At 43.4% G+C, this 19591-nt stretch overlaps 1 protein-coding gene across 1 annotated transcript in view; it reads right to left on the bottom strand.

The window, feature by feature from the left end:
• Positions 1–1500: 1500 nt before the first annotated feature.
• MME (membrane metalloendopeptidase) overlaps positions 1501–19591 on the bottom strand; it is a 77599-nt gene continuing 59508 nt past the window's right edge. Inside the window, exons 17-23 of the mRNA XM_056849348.1 lie at positions 17263–17321; positions 11002–11121; positions 9020–9153; positions 8157–8222; positions 3494–3589; positions 2981–3057; positions 1501–1600 (exon numbers count right to left, since the gene is read on the bottom strand). Of these exons, the coding sequence (XP_056705326.1) occupies positions 1501–1600; positions 2981–3057; positions 3494–3589; positions 8157–8222; positions 9020–9153; positions 11002–11121; positions 17263–17321 (652 nt within the window). The remainder of the gene's footprint in view (positions 1601–2980; positions 3058–3493; positions 3590–8156; positions 8223–9019; positions 9154–11001; positions 11122–17262; positions 17322–19591) is intronic.

Consider the following 19591-nt stretch of genomic DNA (forward strand, 5'->3'; position numbering starts at 1 on the left):
TCTCGGAAACTAAGCAGGGTTGGTCCTAGTTAGCATTTGGATGGGAGACCACTGAGGAAGTCCAGGGCAGCAACCCAGAGGTAGGCAGTGGCAAACTACCTCTGTTAGTCTCTTGTCGTGAAAACTCCCCAGGGTCACCATAGGTTGGCTGCAACTTGATGGCACTTAACTACGGTTGCCAGACCCCCGCTGGCAGTGGGGGATCCTCTGCTTTGCCGCCCTGCCCCCTGGCACCATTCAGCCAGCCAGCATTAAACTTAGGTCCAGGCCTCCAGCATCGGAATGTGGCAATATCATTTCTAGCATGCCCAAGTTTTGCTCAAATAGCAGAGGGTCCCCATGGTTGTCGGCAATGTGATGACATCACTTAAGGGGCACGCCAGAAATTATGTCGTCACATTCTGACGCCGGAGGTCTCGGCCTAAGTTTACTGCTGGTGAGTTCCTCCCACCCGCTGCTGGTACCTGGCAACCCTACACTTTACACACACACACACACGAATACTAATGTGAGCCCTGTTGCTGCCTAGGTGCATCTCTTGAAGCCAGTGGAGATGGTCATCCACATCAAGGATGACCATTTGTCATATATGCCTACTTCTCTTACAATTTGATTGGGATCATAGGTTGAAAGGGCTCAGTGGTAGAGCATCTAGGCTTCAGGTTCAATCCTTGGTATCTCCAGTTACAAGGGTCAAAGAATAAGTGATGTGAATGACCTCCACCTGAGATCCAGCAGAGCCACTGCCAGTCAGAGTACACTAGACTGACCTTGATATAGACCAAGGGTCTGATTCAGAATAAGGCAGCTTCATGTATGTGTTCACCGTTGCACGAGGATATGCAGGTGTCAACAAGGTTTTTAGTGCACTGAATTTGGAATGCTCATAAGTGTTGAATGTTTAGACCCCCAACAGATTTCTCTTTGTTCATTCAGTTTCTAAGTCCACCTCTGTAAAACAAAGGTTTGATAAAGCACACAAACCATGATAAGAGACATTAGAGCATCCTAACACTTGGATGTAAACTCTTGACTCATTCTTATGTTTCCATGTCAAAGACAACGTATTCCTTGGTATTCCTTTCTGTCTGATTAGAAACAGTACACATTCTCAGGGCGGCAGGTTGTTAAGGCTGTGAATGCTAAGTACACTACCATGGAACCAAGTTCCACAGAGAACTGTGAGACTTGCTGTCAAGCAAATGTGTCAAAGAACATAAAATAAAACCTGCAGGCAAGATGGTTTTCAGAATCAAACTATAACACCATAAGTGAAGGAATTTTATGTATGCAGTGATTTATAATTTCCCGAGTTTTGTCAGAATAACGATTGGCCCTGGCTGCTTTAACAGTCTTTCCTTTCTTCTGGAGGATGCGTTGCTTTGGTGCTCTCAAGGTGCCTCTGTTGTTCCTTCTGTGGCAAGTCCACTCCTGCCATCCCCATAATGTCCCAGATTTCTGGGAAATATTGTCCTTTGGGTTGCACAGTTTGTAGTTCCATCACCAAACACGGCACTTTTTCGAAGGATCCATGTAGTCTGCGTTGGTGCATTGAAAGGCCTCCGAAAACTCTGGAGTGTTCTGTAATGTTCCTAGGACCCTTTAAAAGAAGACAAGAACATTTTGGTATCACTAGTTTGCTTTACAAATGAGTAGGAATCCAGAAGACTGCAGGACTCCAGAATATCACCACCTCACTGAAAAAGCCACAGATTTCCTGAACAACAGGAACATAGTTACCATAGTTAAATTGTGGAACTCCCTGCCCCAGGATGTGGTGATGGCTGCCAACTTGGAAGGCATTAAGAGGGGGAGTGAACATGTTCATGGAGGACAGGGGTATTCATGACTACTAGTCAAAATGGATACTAGTCATGATGCATACCTATTCTCTCCAGGATCAGAGGAGCATGCTGAATATATTAGGTGCTTTGGAACACAGGCAGGATGGTGCTGCTGCAGTTGTCTTGTTTGTGGGCTTCCTAGAGGCACCTGGTTGGCCACTGTGTGAACAGACTGCTGGACTTGATGGGCCTTGGTCTGATCCAGCAGGGCTTTTCTTATGTTAACAGCTCCTGAACCACAACACTACATGCCCACACGGAAATACCATTTTGATGCCAGCTTCAGGAACAGTTGCTGCTTTCAGGGAATATTTGATTATGTAAAAGCAACTATTATCTGACAGTGACAGTGTGAATACAGAGTACAATCTAGCCAGTTGGCAGCAGAAGTCTGTAAATGTTCTATGTAGCGTAGGTATTTAGAAATCTAGCAGAATTTTGTAACATATTTTTAGTCCACTTTGATTTAGTAGAACAGAAAACATTATTTCTCAAATGCTGTCTATGGGCGAAAACACATGGTTGCTTTAGCCTCCTTTATTCCCTGTTTCAGCCAGGATTCAGCCAGGATCGAACGCATGCATTTTTGTCGAACGTGTGTTCAATCCTGGCTGAATCCTGGCTGAAACAGGGAATAAAGGAGGCTAAAGCGACCATGCGTTTTCGCCCTATAACTCAGAACAGGTTACCTATCTCCACATATCTGGTCTTGCGAAGACACATGAAAAACTTTGTTTTTCAGCTTGCTCCACATGAAGCCTGTTCATAAGACTGCATTTCCATATAACATCTCAATCACAGTATAACTGTAGAAAGTTCCTGCATGCTTCCAACAAACAGCCATTTTACAAACAGCCTCTACATGGCCTAGAATATCCAATGTCACTGAAGGATTTGAGGGATTATCAAAATGGAACATGTACTGCACTAGTTCTCACACAACTCAGGTAAGGTCAGAAGGAACCCTCAGGCTGACTTTTGATGTATAACTGTAATATTCAAAGAAATAAGTACTCCTGGAGAGCTCTATAGCACCTTAAAGATTTTTTAAAAATCTATGGTGACATAGATTTTTGTAGGTAAGTGCTGTTTTGGTTTTCTCTTTAAATTGGAATTGCACTATTTAAAACACTGACCTGAAATTGCCCGGACTGTGTGAATCCGTTTTAATGGCATTGACAGCGTATTCCGGTCTGAATGTTCCACACCATACCTGAAAATAAAACCCAAAAGGATTACTGAAAACAAAAAAAACAAAAAAGGATTTAAGAGAAGGGCTTACTTTATTGTACTGAGGTGTACGCAAAGCTGTGACATTAAAAAAAGAAAACACCTAAAACTAAGAAAGGGAAAACAAATTTCAGTTCCTGTAAGTTTTGAAGTCTTTTCTTTTTTAAAAAAAAAAATTGCACATGGCCACACACAGCTTCGCTTCTCAAATTCACCTCCTAGATGCATTCATGCGCTTAGCTGTGATTAACTTCATGTGACAGGCCAGTCTCCTCTCGGCCCTGCCACGAAAGCTGCTCGACTTAGCAATTCTGCCAGTTCATATTAAAAGGAGAAAAGCTAGCCTGCTGTTTCCAACTTACTGTGAAATTGTAACTCAAAATAATTTTCAGAGCTTTCAATCAAGTGAGGTATAATACCTGTGCAAAGTTCAGAAAAAACAGCTGCTTGTGGCTGAAGTCAAGGCCGGGAAGCAGTTTCTCTTTTCCATTCTTCTTTACAAAGTTTTCATAGGCCTGCCAAATAAGGAGGAGGAAGAGAAAGGTTAGGACTTTTCTAATGTCCACATTAAGCTTGACCTTGGGTGAGAACTGAGGGCATGGTGCTGTCCAGCTGGTCTGGCATGTGATAAACACAGTAGGAGGCACAGGGCCGGTATGGTGTGGTGGTTGGGTCTCCTCAGTCCAGCCCTAAGTTCAAATCCTCACTCTTGATGAACCTCATTTGGTGACACTGGGCCAGTCAGTATACCAAACTTGCAGGGTTTTTATGAGGGAGGAAAGAAATTCTGACACACTGATCCAAGTTTCTTGGGGGTAGATTAGAAACATAAATAAACTGTGGGATGTGTGCAAGGTGCCATCAAGTCACAGCCAACTTATGGTGACCCCAGTGAGGTGCTTTTAAGGCAAGTGAGATACAGAGGTGGTTTGCCATTGTCTTCCTCTGCAGAGTCTTCCTTGCTGGTCTCCCATCCAAGTACCGACCCTGCTTAGTTTCTGAGGTCTGACCAGATCAGTCTATTACATGCTGCCTTCCCTCTCAAGAAGCTGATAGTCCCCATGAATCCAACCCAGAGTGAAAGGCTGGGCAAAACCAGGTGAGATGCTGGAAAATCATGATTGGATCTCTGGTGTGTCTTTTTATGGGTAAATAGCAGCTGTGAGGAACAATGATTCAGACTGGGATTGTGGGCCAGGGAGAGAGTTGAGCACTCTTCCTCGTCCCCATGTGCCATTTTTCTGCAGTCAAAACAATGGACAGGGTTGCTGCTTCCCCCATTAGGGAAGCACACAGGCAACAATCATGCTCTCTGTAACTGAGCAAGCAGCTTTGCCTGAGGTTAAGAAAGCAACATGGGAAAGAGTCAACACCCTGCCCTCTGCCTGGATTTGGATTGAGATTCCCCACAACTGCTATTCACCGATTTTAAAAAATATGCTGGAGATCTGATCATAGACACTCCACCATCTTTCATGGTTTGATCTTTTGTCTCTGTTTAAGCTTAGCGCTAATTTTGAACAGAGTTGTAGGGCTACCTCCAAGACCTTGGTACACCCATGTGATGCTCTAACTTGGCCAACTGATATTGCCACTCAAAAGGTGTCCTTGGTTAATCGAAGAGATCACAGATGTAATCGTTAGAAACAGCAGCATCACAACAAATCCAAGCAAAGCACAAATGATTCTAGCAGGTGTGGAAACCCATTGTTATAGGAAAAATAACCACTGGGTCCATTTCATTGTAGGATGTACATACCATATAGTGTCTCTGGGAGAGTATCAAGCAATATTTCTAAGCCAGACAGGGTTGAGGAAAAGCTACCATCATTCAACAAACATTGGGATCCATTAGTAAAAACTGTTTCCTTTACCCGCTAAAATCACCTTGTGTTGGTATGAGAAGTCACAACAAATCACTACATGGTGTAAGGAAGAAGGAAATCTCTTGGGTATCTCATGCCAGAATAGTTCATCTCAGTTTACTGGACTTTATGCTGGTGGGAAAATTCTTTAGAAATTTTCAGCGGAAGATAAAAGAGCTCTAATCTCCATATGGACGGCAAAAACATTATGATCTTTACTGGAACACACTTTGTCCTGGACCTTCAGTTAAGTTGACTCAGCATTCTGTGCTTTTTAATTAAGATAAAAAGACTATTGGAAAGCACTGTTTTTTTCCACTACCACATCTGAGAAAGATTCTGAGTACTCACAATTTTTATCAAACTGTATTTAAGTGACAGAACTTCTCTGCCATAGTTCTCTGGGGCTAAACACCCCAAGGAAAGTTGGGGAACAAACTTGGTGTAAAAACTCCCCATAATCCCTTACTCTCATCACAAAACTCCATCAACCTCCTCACAAAAGACCAATATGCTACACCCTATAGAACATTGCCTCTACTGCAACATTTTATTCATGAAATGAAGAACATTTCAAAGGTTTTAATATAAGGGCTTGGTGGGAAGCAGGTCATGGGACTGTGCTCTTATTTGGACTCAACCAAGGCAGCATTATCTTGCTTGTCATTTTGTCCTGTTCAGAATCCTGCAAAATGATTCTTTTTTTAGACTTAGAAGGGTAAGAAGAAGGATACTATACTGTGTTCTTGATTTATCAACACAAGGGCTTAGAAATTATAAAATGATGGGAAAATGGCTTTAGCTTCCTTTGTCTTGCCTCTTAATTCTGCCTGTCTAGTATTTCTTTTTTTTTAATTATCAAAGGAAATAATACATAAGCTTATATAACATCCCAACATTTTGTGTTCCAGTATTCAATGAATAGTATACAGTTCCTTTCAAATTATTATTTTGATTATTATTTTGTTGCTTTTCATAATAAGTCAATTTGTTAACAATCCTATATTCCAGATTCACCTATACCAGTGATGGCGAACCTTTTAGAGACCGAGTGCCCAAACTGCAACCCAAAACCCACTTATTTATCTCCGAGTGCCAATGCGCACCACGGCAACATGGCACAGCCCTAGGCCAGTGGTCAGCAAACTCATTAGTCAACAGAGCCAAATATCAACAGTACAATGATTGAGATTTCTTTTGAGAGCCAAAATTCTTAAACTTAAACTATATAGGTAGGTACACTGAATAAAACTTGATATCATACTTAATAATGATCTTATTTATTGATAAAAATTAAATTGTAAGTCCCTGCCATTTCCCCCTCCCCGTCCGGAGTCCCATTGGGAGGCCAGGTCTACCCATTGGCTTTCTTGGCAGCAGACCTGGCCTCTGGAGGCCCATAGAAGCCAATTGGTAGAGCTGGCCTCTGAAGGGGGACTTTTTCCCCTCCTCGGAGTCCGGGAGGCCACGGGGAGGGGGGGTTCTCCACCCCCGTCGGCTCCGGGCAGGGGAGGATCGGGACTGAGGCCGGGGCGGAAAAATCCGGCGGGGAGTCCAGGAAAGGAGGGGCTTTGAAACAAGCGGTTCAAAGCCCCCGCGGCCCAGCTGGGTGGCTGCCTGCCTATAGTCTCCCCCATCCGGGGCGGGGCAGAGTCGGAAAGGCCAGCAGCTGGGAGGAACCGCGCGTGCCGGCAGAGAGGGCAACGCGTGCCGGAAGTGGCACGCGTGCCATAGGTTCGCCAACACGGACCTATACCATTCCATCCATCAGCAATGGGAGGGTACCAAGACTTCCATTTTGCAGTTATACTTTTACTATTGCATTTTATAATTTACCACAGGAAGCATGGTATTGAAAAATGTAATTATTTAATGAACATAACTGGGATCTTCAGGATACTAACAAGGCTCACAGTCACAGGATATAATCTATCGTCATGTCAAACCAATGAGGCTCTTTTGTGTACTACCCATATTTTACCTTTTCCTGATAATACCTAGGGAAAGGCATCATTTTTTATGTTAAAAAGCACTGCAGACGTGCTTAAGCTCAATTCTTAATTGATGTTCTTCTCCAAATGATATGGGTGTGTGTAAGGCATCATCAAGACACAGCTGACTTATGGTGACTCCGTAGGGTTTTCAAGACAAGAGATGAGCAGGGATGGTTTGCCATTGCCTGCCTCTGCATAGTGACCCTGGATGGTTGTCTTCCATCCAAATACTAACCAGAGTCGACTCTGCTTAGTTTCCAATATCTGATGAGATTAAGCTAGCCTGGACCATCCAGGTCAGGGCATTCAAAGACTATAGAATGTATAAAATCTCACGAATACATTTGCACACATGCAGTATCTAATTTTCTGTTTAACTTGCTTTTTCTTGGCTATTCCCAACAGAATGGAGTCAAACCAATCTGCATTATGTAGTAGAGGAAGAAAAACATTAACCCTCCCAATTATTTCCCCAAGATGTATACATTTGTACATGTTGTCTTAGATGTTACTTATCTATGACTGAATTAAGAATTTCTTTGAATTTTTCCTCCCCACCAGCTAAAAGTTAAATTAAGAATAAATGGAACCTGCTATTTGGACTCAAAAGTGGAGTAACTGCACTGACAGACAAGTTTTTATTGCGGCATTGCCATTCTAAAAAGCTTAGTAAAACTATTTACATTAGAAACTGCACTGAAATTCCTTGCAGTTACATTGGAGAAGAAGCAACACTGGCTGCTCATTGTACAGGATATTCTATGCAACCGGTTGCTGGGAGACTCTGTGTTCTGGATGGATGCATTCATTGCATGGCCATCCTTCGATGCGCCTGAAAAACACTTATTCCCTTAACCATCCTCCCAGAGGACTGTATGAAATGCATACAGTCCTCCCAGAGGACTGTATGAAATGCAGCCAGCTGCGAAAAAAGTATCTGGAAAGTCATCAAAGATCATGTAACAAAGTTCTAAAAATTGACAGGGCCATCCCATACAAAGTGAGATTCTGTGAAGTCCATTGACGGCACTGGGTTTCGAAGGGTGTGATTCTGCTTGAGACTGCACTGCTAATAAACACACACTCCGAGCAAAAACAATACCAACTTGTGGTTCTCTTTTGTCTGCCCACCAACTATGACCTTTCCAGACAGCATTTTAATGAATATTTTCTAACAACACCAATCTGAACTGTGAAGACAGAGAAAAGCAGACATTTCTCACCTTGTATGCTTGTCTAATGCCACCATTATCCGCAATGTTTTCTCCAAGGGTATTGATTCCATTGAGCTGCAAAGAAAAAGGAATACATGAAAACATCAAACTAATTTCCCTGCAGAACAAAATTGTTGCTTCCAAGAAACTCCAATTTTATGGTGTTAAAGTCAAAGTAGTCTATTGAGATCACTGTGATATGAAACCTGTGGAATACTGATCAGTGGACCAGGACTTCATTCCTTGGTGGAAAGGTAACAGAACTATCCGAATCAAGCCTTATTATTAGGGTTGCAGATGATGGGGGTGGGGAGCTTACCAGCAGCAAACTGAGGCCTAGGTTTCTGTTGCCGGAGATATGTCAAAGTCACTTCTGGCATGCACCAGAAGTGATGTCATCACGTCACCAGTGACGTAGGGCATTTGGGTATTTAGGCAAAAACTCTGAGAGAGTTTTTACCATAGAGCCATTTTTACCATATAGTTTTTGCCCAAATACCAGAGCATCCACACATCACCGGCGACATGGTGACATCACTTCCGGTGAGAGCTGGAAGTGATGTCGACACATCGCCGGCAACAGAGGTCTAGGCCTCAGCTGCTGGTAAGGCAGGGGTCTGGCAACTCTATTTATTATTGTGGGCTGTCAACAGGCAATCTAACCTACTTGGAATAAGAAGTCAGTATTGTCTACTCAGACTGGCAGTGGCTCCGCAGGATCCCAGACTGAGAGGTGTGTATATATTTAGAGTTAACAGGTGATGCTTAATCTCCTAACACCGCCTTCCACAAAATGTTTAATAAAATAAAAGCATGTACAAAAAATCCTGTAAAGATAAATGATCATTTTGATAAGAAAGAAGGGGACGTACATGTTGTCCTCCAGCTAGATCCCACTTGAAGTTTCCATACTGGTTCACCATGCACTCAGACTGTTGCTTGAACTTTTTTGCAGAGTCTTCCGTCCACCAGTCTACAAGGTCCCCTTTCTCATTAAAATTTCTACCTGAAATAACATATGCACTTAAGGTACATGCATTCATAGTTATGAATACACTAGAAATATGAAGGTGTCTTATACTGATTTAGACCATTTTCTGTTGGGCCCGCAAAGGTGAATTTGCTCCAAGTGTGCTCGTACAACTTAAAAGTGAAATGTCACTGAAATGCCATTGGTTTAGGCCAGGGGTCCCCAACCTTTTTGAGCTGGCGGGCACATTTGGAATTCTGAATTAGCCTCCAGGTACTAGATGGAGATCTCCTGTTATTACAACTGATCTACAGCCGATAGAGATCAGTTCACCTGGAGAAAATGGCTGCTTTGGCCACTGGACTCTATGACACTGAAGTCCCTCCCCTCCCCAAACCACACCCTCCTCAGGCTCTGCCCCAAAAACCTCCCGACAGTGGTGAAGAGGGACCTGGCAACCTTAACAGCCAGTCAAATCTGTAATAATCAATCAGAATCCTTGCTGAGCAAAAGCCCAAACTGGCCCCACCCACTTCCTAAAAACAGTTGGTGGATGCAAGAAAAGGTGTCGGATGGCACCATGAAGCCCATGTGTACCACATTGGGGACCTCTGGTTTAGGCCAGTGATATTTCAGTGGAATATCCAGTGTTTTAAGCAAGTTTTGGCTACCTTCAGCACCATTTCCTGCCATATCACAATGCACAGTGACATCAGACTAAGGATTACAGATATGTACCTTTCCTTTGGATTAGTTTTATCTGAAGCCAGCTGCTTGATGGTTTCAGGGAAAGAAGCATTTGGGCCATTCACAGTGCAATTGTAAGGGGAGTTATACCCTTCCAAGTTCACTGAAATAAATGGGCTTAGAAGGGTATAACTCTGCTTAGGACAGTACTGCTAGTACCATCCAAACATGTTCTTCAGCTAAGAAGTGGCAGGTATTGGCATCTAGTGGTTGGCAGGGATCTGTCACTGATTTCTTCCCCATCTCTTGATCTCAGCACAAGGGTTGGCCAGGACTGAAGTGTGTCAGCAGCCTTAATCTCTCGGAAGTTCACAGGGGAGCAGAAGAGGAACGTATCTGGCACCATTTCTTGGACTGAGGTTTCAATCAGAGGTTGCAGGACCAGGATGCTACAGCTGGTTTTGCAAGGCTGATGAAACCACTTTAAGGGTGGTCTCATGCTACCATGACTTCAAGTTAACAAGAATTTCCAAGAAGCCGATGAGCAAGTGATTCACTCTGCTTTTGCACTTTCAAGGGAAATGTGTGTGCTTCCTGAATCTTGGCTTGGTTTTGAAGGGAAGAATCATAGAATCATAGAATTGAGGGGGGACATGATTGCTCTCTTTAAGTATTTGAAGGGCTGTCACTTAGAATAGGGCAGGGAGCTGTTTCTGTTGGCAGCAGAAGATAGGACTTGCAATAATGGGTTTAAATTGCGGGTGGAAAGGTACCAGCTGGATATTAGGAAAAATATTTTTACAGTAAGAGTTGTTCAACAGTGGAATCAGCTACCTAGGGAAGAGGTGAGCTCCCCCTCACTGGCAGTCTTTAAGCAGAGACTGGACAAGCACTTGTCAGGGATGCTCTAGTCTGATCCTGCATTAAGCAGGGGGTTGGACTAGATGGCCTGTATGGCCCCTTTTAACTCTATGATTCCTCAATCTAAATGGCATTTCCCTCCACTAAATTTATGCACACTCAAAATCAAGTTTGAATATCTCTTTCTGCCTATGTATGTACTATACATCATGAACATATGTACTATACATCATACATATGTATGTACTATGCATCATACATTACTCCCAGTTATGTATGTACTATACATCATAGCTACTATAATGCCGAGGGGCAAATCTTAGTTCTTTGCCTTACCGTTGTCATCAAAGCCATGGGTGATTTCGTGGCCAATGACCATGCCAATGCCACCATAATTCAAGGAGTTAGGCTGGGATGCACTAAAGAAAGGTGGTTGCAAAATACCTGCAGGGAAGACTGCAAAAAAGAGAGGACATACCACAGGTAGTACTTCAGTATTTTGCATGCTTGACATGCCATAAAATAAATAATGACACTGAAAAAGTTAAGCCAAAAATTTGGCTGATAGCTCCGGTCAGCATGTGAAATTTATGCCTCCATCCCACACCACTGTTACCATTTCTCAGGCACTGTACACACACACACACACACACACACACACACACACACACACAACAGAGCAGTGTAGATGTGCTTCAGTATGGTGCAATGTCAAGGTATGGCTGAGTGTGTTGGTCTTGCCTGCATTGCCAATTTTGTGGGAAAGGCCCATGCAACCTTCCTTGTCCGGATTGTCACATTATGCACATTCAGCCCTGCAGCATGGCATGACACCACACCACAGTGCTCCCACGCTACTATATGTGTTTATGTGTGTAAAGGGCAAGTCAGTTTCCAAATGTCACTCCCCTGACTGATCATTTCTTCTGAGCACAACAATCACTCAGTGGTAGAGCCTCTGCTTGGCATGCAGAAGGCCCCAAATTCAATCCCTGGCATCTCCAGTTAAAGGGACTAGGCAAGTAGGTAATGTAAAAGACCCCTGCCTGAGACCCTGGAGAGCTGCTGCCAGTCTGAGTAGACAATACTGACTTTGATGGACCAAGAGTCTGATTGAGTATAAGGCAGCTTCATGTGTTCTTGTGTTCATATGCCCTGAGTGAGGTTCTCCATTTTCTCTTTGGCCTTTCTTCCCTTAAGCTCCAAGCGTCTTTCAGCCTTCTCCAGTGTCCTCCACTCATCTGTCCCTCAGTATCCTCAGTCGACTGACCACTCATTCTTTCTTTCAGCCACACTCCTTTCTGGAACTCCTACTGTCCCTCAGTTCCCATGAGTTTCTTCTGAGGCTTCAGCCTCAAACATCCAAGTTTCGGTCAACTGGACCCAGACTGCTTCCCAATAACCACCAAACTCTCAGAGGAGCAGATGTAACAGTTAACAACACTGAGCCCGCATTACCCTTGCCTAAGTTCAAGTTGTACATAAGCAGAACTGAGGTCTACCGCAAATCTGACTGTATTCTAGTTGGCTGCCCATGTTGGGGGGGGGGGTCGGCTGATGCATCGAAACAAAGGCATCTGTCTATGAAGACTTCATATTGTGTTATCACTTTGCTCATACGCCTCGCAAATAATCTGTTGCAACTGGCAAATACAGCACAGTCAAGAAAAAGAACAGGAAAAGACGATACTCTTAGGGAGTAAAACAATCATGAGTTCAGGTTGAGTCGTGGACTCCCTCTACTGCGCACGGGGTTGGGGAGCAACAGTGTATATACAAACAAATACATGAATCCACAGGCAGAGCCCATTTTTCAATTTGATGAATTGCTTCACTTTGTTTTGCAGCCCTTGCAAATGTCAAAACATGGTGATGACAACCCCGTTAAAGAAATGTGACTCTTTATAACCCCCCCAGTAGTTATTATATTTACCAAAATTGAGCAATCTCAGGCAATGTGAGAGTTCAGAACTATTCCTAAGAGGCAGGCCCTTCCTGACTAGAAAACATTTGCCCGTATCAATGAAGAAATACAGTTGTGGCTGGGGGATTGAGAGTCTTTTCCTGACTGCCCATTTAAAGCACGCCAGGAAAAGAATCCAAATGTCCTAAATTCTTGCAATTCAAGCGTGACCACAAGAAGTGCATGCACTGAATGTGGGCACAGTGAGAGCAGTTGTTTGCTAACGGCAGAAGAAACAATCTCACTAGTGAGTTTCTTTGTTTAGTCTTGGTTTTGCATTTCACGTGGTTCCCATCCCCCCATCATTCACAACTGTATAAAGGTTTGCAGCCCCATTCAGACAGACAATATATAATTAATGTTTTTCTACTTATCCCCACTGGGTATCCTCCTCCCCGAGCCCCAATGGCGCCTCCCTTGATATCAGCCATGCCAAGGATGAGGTTATCACAACTCTCTCATGATTACAAGCAACAAATTCTGCTTGGTTTTCCTTCAAGAACATACATAGGTCACAGAAGAACCCAAGACAGCTTTTGTAGCTGTTTCTAGGACCCAGGAAAATCAAAAGTGGTGTAAAACAATCCAGACTGCAACTCCCAGCAGGCTTCCATCTTGGTGCCCCATGTCCCTTGGTACATGTTGGTTACCAAGGCTATTGTATATTCATCAATGTCCACGGGAGAAGACACACTGGCTATAGTTTGACCTCTTAGCTCTGGCTCATTGTCCTCTGAAGACCATCTCTTATGTAACCTTCTGCTACGAGCAAGCACAAACTCATGTTTAATGCTGCCATCTTGTAACGGAACATTGCCATCTTTCAGCAAATATTTTTGGATCGTTTTGTTATCAGCTGCCTAGGGAGGTGGTGAGTTCTCCCTCACTGGCAGTCTTTAAGCAGTGGCTGGACAAACACTTATCAAGGATGCTCTAGGCTGATCCTACATTAAGCAGGGAGTTGGACTAGATGGCCTTTATGGCCTCTTCCAATTCTATGAGTCTATTATTCCATGTTAGGTCAACCCTGAACATACACTACCCTAACAGTGCAATCCTATGCAGAGTTACTCCAGTCTAAGACCATGGTTTTAAATGGGCTTAGACTGGAGTAACTCTGCATAGGATTGTACTATAAGTTACCAGACCTTCCAAACTTTACTATTTTGGCGATCTGTTTGATCATCCTGGTTGGTAAAACTTTTGAAAACACATTATACTTAAAAAAACACACACACACCAGGAGATATTGAATAGTCAATAGTACATACAGTGAATTACATTCCTTCTAATGACTTGTATGAGCAATGCTCCTTTTCCAGATTGTTATTATAGAATTGGGTCTGTTGGGTTCCCCACCCAATGTCCTTTTTCAGCCTGGTCTGGTTATCTCAGCAAAGTATCTCTTTTGTCTCATACATCTAGAGTTGAACACATGAACACATGAAGCTGCCTTATACTGAATCAGACCATTGGTCCATCAAAGTCAACATTGTCTACTCAGACCAGCAGCTGCTCTCCAGGGTCTCAGGCAGAGGTCTTTCACATCACCTACTTGCCTAGTCCCTTTAAATGGAGATGCTGGGGATTGAACCTGGGACCGTCTGCATGCCAAGCAGATGCTTTACCACTGAGCTACAGCCCCTCCCCTGTATTGCTCCATGATAGGATTAAGGAATTATTTTGTATGAAGAATCTAACCTCCTGGCTGTCTGATGAACAACTGAGGAAACTAAGTGCTCTACTGAGGAAACCAAGTGCTCTATCACAGTCTTACCCAGCTGCATTTCCTAGGATAGTTCAGGAGAAGCCATAACAGGTTTAAGCCAACATAGGTTTGTACTACTGATGTAGCCTTAGCTTCTCCCTGGTGTCACAAAGTCATCTGTGTCTAATTCTTTGCATTGCTGTTCGGTGGAGTTAATCTGAAAGTTAACAGCTCAGAGAGAAAACCACCACAACAGACAGCGCCATGTAACACAATATCTATCTCAGCCAGAAAAGAGGTGCTAGTTCAGGGTGAACTATGCTTTCTGCAGTGTTAATAAACTGTGCAACACCCTCCCGGAAAACCGTTTCAGACTTTCATTTCTGAAGATGCTGCTGAAGGGATCAATCATGTAGAAAAAGTGACATCGTTTTTATACCCGTGCGATGGGAGTTAAGCAGATGCTACTGCAAACTGGTTCTTACCCAGGAAGGCTGAGCGCTTAGCTTAATGGTAGCAACAACTTTGCAAAAATAAAGTAATTGAATATACTTTTAACAATTACAGAAAGGGTGATAGGATGTTTACAACACATTTTATTGTGCAAGCATAAAATTATTCCTTTTTTTTTGGCAGGGTAAGGACTGCAGTATCATCACCCTGTATTTTATTGTTATGTCTTAACACTTGGAAATTACTTCTGAAAATGTGGCCGGCTTTTGCTTAGCTGGCGCTAAAAGGGCTGCTGGTTATACTGAAAATATTACTCCTAAGACTATAATAAGGTATGCTACCTAGTGTGCTACCTTGGGAAGAACCGTGGAAGCGGTGAGACTTGCAACTTTCTGCTTTCAAATGTGCTTTCAGAAAGGAGTTCTGCTGTACATCGGAAAGTCTATGCATGTGAACAGATTGACTCATGGACATGTGGCTTACTGCATTTGTATGCAGTGTTAACTTCTCAACTGAAAGGTAACAGGACTACCAAGAAGCCACATGCATGTTTTTCATTCTCTGATGAATGTATATGTGCAGGGTGGGGGTGACGTCACATCACAACGTTTATTAGGCAGACTATCTGCACTTTCACAAATGCCAAATAATGCACTTTCGCTCCACTCACAATGCACTATGCAGCTGGACTTTACTGTGTGAAATGGCAAAATCCACTTGCAAACGGCAATTAGTGGATTGAAAGTGCATTGAAAGCGCATTATTTAGCATATGAAAGCACCCTATGTCTATGGATGGTTTGCCATTGCCTTCTCCAGTCATCTACACTTTACCCCCGGCAAGCTGGGTCCTCATTTTGCCAACCTCAGAAGGATGGAAGGCTGAGTCAACCTTGAGCCGGCTACCTGAAATCAACCTCCGTCGGGATCGAACTCAGGTCATGAGCAGAGCTTTGATGCAGTACTGCAGCTTACCACTCTGCACCACGGGGCTCTTGGGTATAGTTAGTCAAAAGAAAAGAAAAGCTTTCTGCATATGCTCTTCTGCATTCATTATGACATATTTTCCAGGGCAGGGCTCTGGTGCCATATCTGAAGCTCAAACTAGTCATTAGGTTGGATCCAGGTAGCTTTTCCCATCAACCTGATCTAATTCCATTCCTCACTATGATCTCAGTCTCAGAAGGCCCTTTTTCTCCATGCAAGTCCTATGATCCTTAGCATAGGCTTTGGGTGGCCAAAAGGAACCACATTCTCTCTTTTTTAGCAGTGGAAAACATGGTAGGATACAACCCATTATATGGAGTTCTGTGATTTGTATTTATTATTGATTATTTTTTATTTATTACAATATTTTTATCCTGCCTTTTCTCGTGGCTCAAGGTGGCTCTTCCTTCCATGGTCTTTCTATTTAACTTGAAGAAGACTGGGGGAGCCTGCAAGGGAGTGACGGACTTACTGAACGCTTTCTTCTCTGGCGAAAAATCAGTTGTTTGCAAGAAAAAAGAGGCAGGGTCCCTGCAGACTCAAATCTCAAGATGGAATCTGCTCTAGGTTAGTTAACCTGACATCGAAGAGTGCACACTCTTGTGAATTGCTTCTAAGATTCTTTTTCTAATCTCTTTTTACACTTTGCGGAATCTGTGAAGTTGATATTTTCACAGTATCCAATGGAAGCCAGAATAATGAGACATGTACTTTTCGAAAGGAGATCGGCACCATGCAAGGGCAGCATTCCATGTGGCAAGACCTCGTTTTGCAGGCAAGAACATGAATTGGCTAAATGAGCAGGTCTTGCAGTGGCTTGGTAGGGTCAGTGGCAAATTATGAATATGCTGAGCGAGAATTGGCCGAATCAAGGCATGCACAAATGCTAAGCTGTGTGACAACATAACCAGTTTCCCCACCCCAAGTTTTAGGGCTGGTAGCTTCTGGGTAGGGATGTTTTTGGAGGTATGGGAGTGGAACCTGAGGAGAGTGGGGTTTGGGGAGGAGAGCAGTGCCGGATTTATGTATAAGCTAAACAAGCTATAGCTTAGGGCCCCACTCTCTTGCCCCCCCCCAATATACTTCTTCTTAATTGTATTTCAGTTCAACAATTACTTTGATAAAATACATATTTTGTTATGTGCAAATGGCTTTAGATATCTATTAGGTCCATAAATTACCATATAGCATATATTCAACACCAAAAAACAGCAACAATTTGTTGTTGACAAAGGACAGCTGGACATATAAAGGACCCCATTACCTTCAATAGCTTAGGGCCTCATCAAACCTAAATCTGGCCCTGGAGGAGAGGGGCCTTAGCAGGGTATAATGTCATTGAGTCTACCCTCCGAAGCAGCCATTTTCTCCGGGGGAACTGATCTCTGTCTTATGAAGATCAGTTGTAATTTTGGGAGATCTCCAGGGCATACTTGGAAGATGGCAACCCTGCCCAGGGTAGGGTTTCTTTGAGGGGCTTAACTTACCAATCTGATTCCTGTTTGCTGAATAAAATGCATTGACTACAGCTGCTCCACTTATCCACCTATGGAAAATCCAAGAGACAAACATGAAGTATTAATAATAGTCAGTAGGAGGAGAATATTGAATAGGGTTGAACCTTGCCAAATCTGACTGGCCATACTGGTACTTTTTCTGCTCAAGTCGCGCTGTAGTGAACACATGAACACATGAAGCTGCCTTCTACTGAATCAGATCCTTGGTCCATCAAAGTCAGTATTGTCTACTCAGAATGACAGCGGTTTTCCAGGTGATGTGAAAGACCTCAGGCTGAGGTCTTTCACATCACCTACTTGCCTGGTCTCTTTAACTGGAGATGCTGAGGATTGAACCTGGGACTTTCTGCATGCCAAGCAGATGCTCTACCACTGATCTGACACCGAAAAGACACTGGTGTGAGAGCACACTCAATGTTCTTGTACTGTGCTCTTTGACATCAAGACACTGACCTGATTTAATTTGTGATTTTGCCCTTAAGGAAAAAAGAACAGAGACAGGAAATGCGAAGGCCTCTGACAAGATCTGGTAAGAATAAAAATGAAAATGGAGGAAGGATCAAGGAGAGTGCCTTGCGAGGGACACTTCAGCCATCTGGACACTATAATTAGTTGAGCTGCTTGCTTGATTCATCATAAGCTCTGCTGGCCTCTTTTTGCAGTGTGCCTGCTTTCTGCCTTGGGCAGATTGTGGCCTGGATTCCATGTGTTGATCTGTGAGGGACTGGCAGGGTAGTCCTCTCATGAGTGGCTGAAGAAGAGGGCCTCTGGTCCTTGTTGTTCACTGTGCCATGTCCAAATATGGCAGGGGAACAGTGGGGAAGAGGTAAGTGGGCAGGAAAGACTGATAGCATTATCCAGATGGTATACTTGGCAGTGACAATCCAGTTGTAAAAGCAGCTTGGCAGCATGGTTGATCCCTGTCAGATATTATAGCTGCTATCATACGTGTTGGATAATGCATTTTCAATGCACTTTAGTGACTGTTTGCAAGTGGATTTTCCTGTGTCACAGTGCACTATCTAACGTGTGAAAGCAGCCTATGTCAGTCTTCTCTCAGTTCTGAGACAGGCGATGAGGCTTTATCTTGCTCACGTATCTTTTGAGAAAATTCCTGGCAACACCAGTGTTGCTAATGATGGGTCAGACCAATGCCCATGGAGTTCAGCATTCCTCCTCCAATGGCAGTCAACTACATGTACCTGGTAAAGTCACAAAGAGAGTAAGAAAGGGATAAGCATCTTCTGCTTGCAGCCAGAATCTGATAGAAGTATATTGGTTCATAATGCTCTCTCCCCCCAGCTCCAGGAAGTCACTAAAGACAATGAGCAACAAAGCATGGAGTCACACTGGTTATCTTAGTTAAAGGAAGGGTGCTTTGGATGAGGGGTGAAAGAGAAAGCTCCCTGCAGGTAGTTTTAATCATAAATTTTGCAATTACTTGCACCGCTTACAAATCTCTCTAGCTCAATTGTGCCTTAAATGTCATTTGCTTGAAAAGTTTAAATTGGCTAACAATGTAAAAGATGATACTGCGCATACCCAACACAGGGTGTTAGCTGACATCCTTACGGGTTCCAGTTGCTGCTCCAATAGGGCTAAGCAAACACTCCAAGGGATGATTTTTAAAGCTCCATGAGATGGTAGGCACTCCTATTCTACCTATGAGCCAATTTCAAAATCTTGATTTAAAAAATGAGCTTTTCTGAGTGTTTGATGATAATGCTTAGGTAGGACTTGAGGTATTTAGAAAGATGCAGGCAGATTCATGGAGGACAGGACTACCAGTGGCTACAAGCCACGGTGACCAAAACGGAACTCTACCTCAGAGGCAGTAAAGCTCTGAACACCAGTGCCAGAAGGCAACATCCAGGGAAGGTCTTGGCCTCTATGCTATGTTGGTGGACCTCCAGAGGAACTGGTTGGCCAGTGTGTGAGTCAGGATGCTGGATGCGATGGACCACTGGTCTGACCCAGCAGGGTTCTTCTTATGTTCTTATAGTATTGAGTCTTTTGTCCATTGTTGTCCAAGTGTCATTTCTTGCAGGCATAGACTGCACCACAGTCTTCCTTATGGTTTTTTTTTTGTTATTCATATGAGTTGCATGTTATTTAATGTTCAGAATATTTCTAAAAAGACACTGGATGCATTTTACAATGCTGCAATTTATTTCACCCAGCATTATTGATAATGGTACTTATATCATTTCCATCACTGAAACAGTAAACACGTCTGTTTATCAGGCATGCTATTTGACTTTGACCTGGAATATTCTTCAAATCCATGCTCAGACAGCAA

The sequence above is a fragment of the Euleptes europaea genome, chromosome 5, assembly GCF_029931775.1.
Source record: "Euleptes europaea isolate rEulEur1 chromosome 5, rEulEur1.hap1, whole genome shotgun sequence".
Taxonomy (NCBI): domain Eukaryota; kingdom Metazoa; phylum Chordata; class Lepidosauria; order Squamata; family Sphaerodactylidae; genus Euleptes; species Euleptes europaea.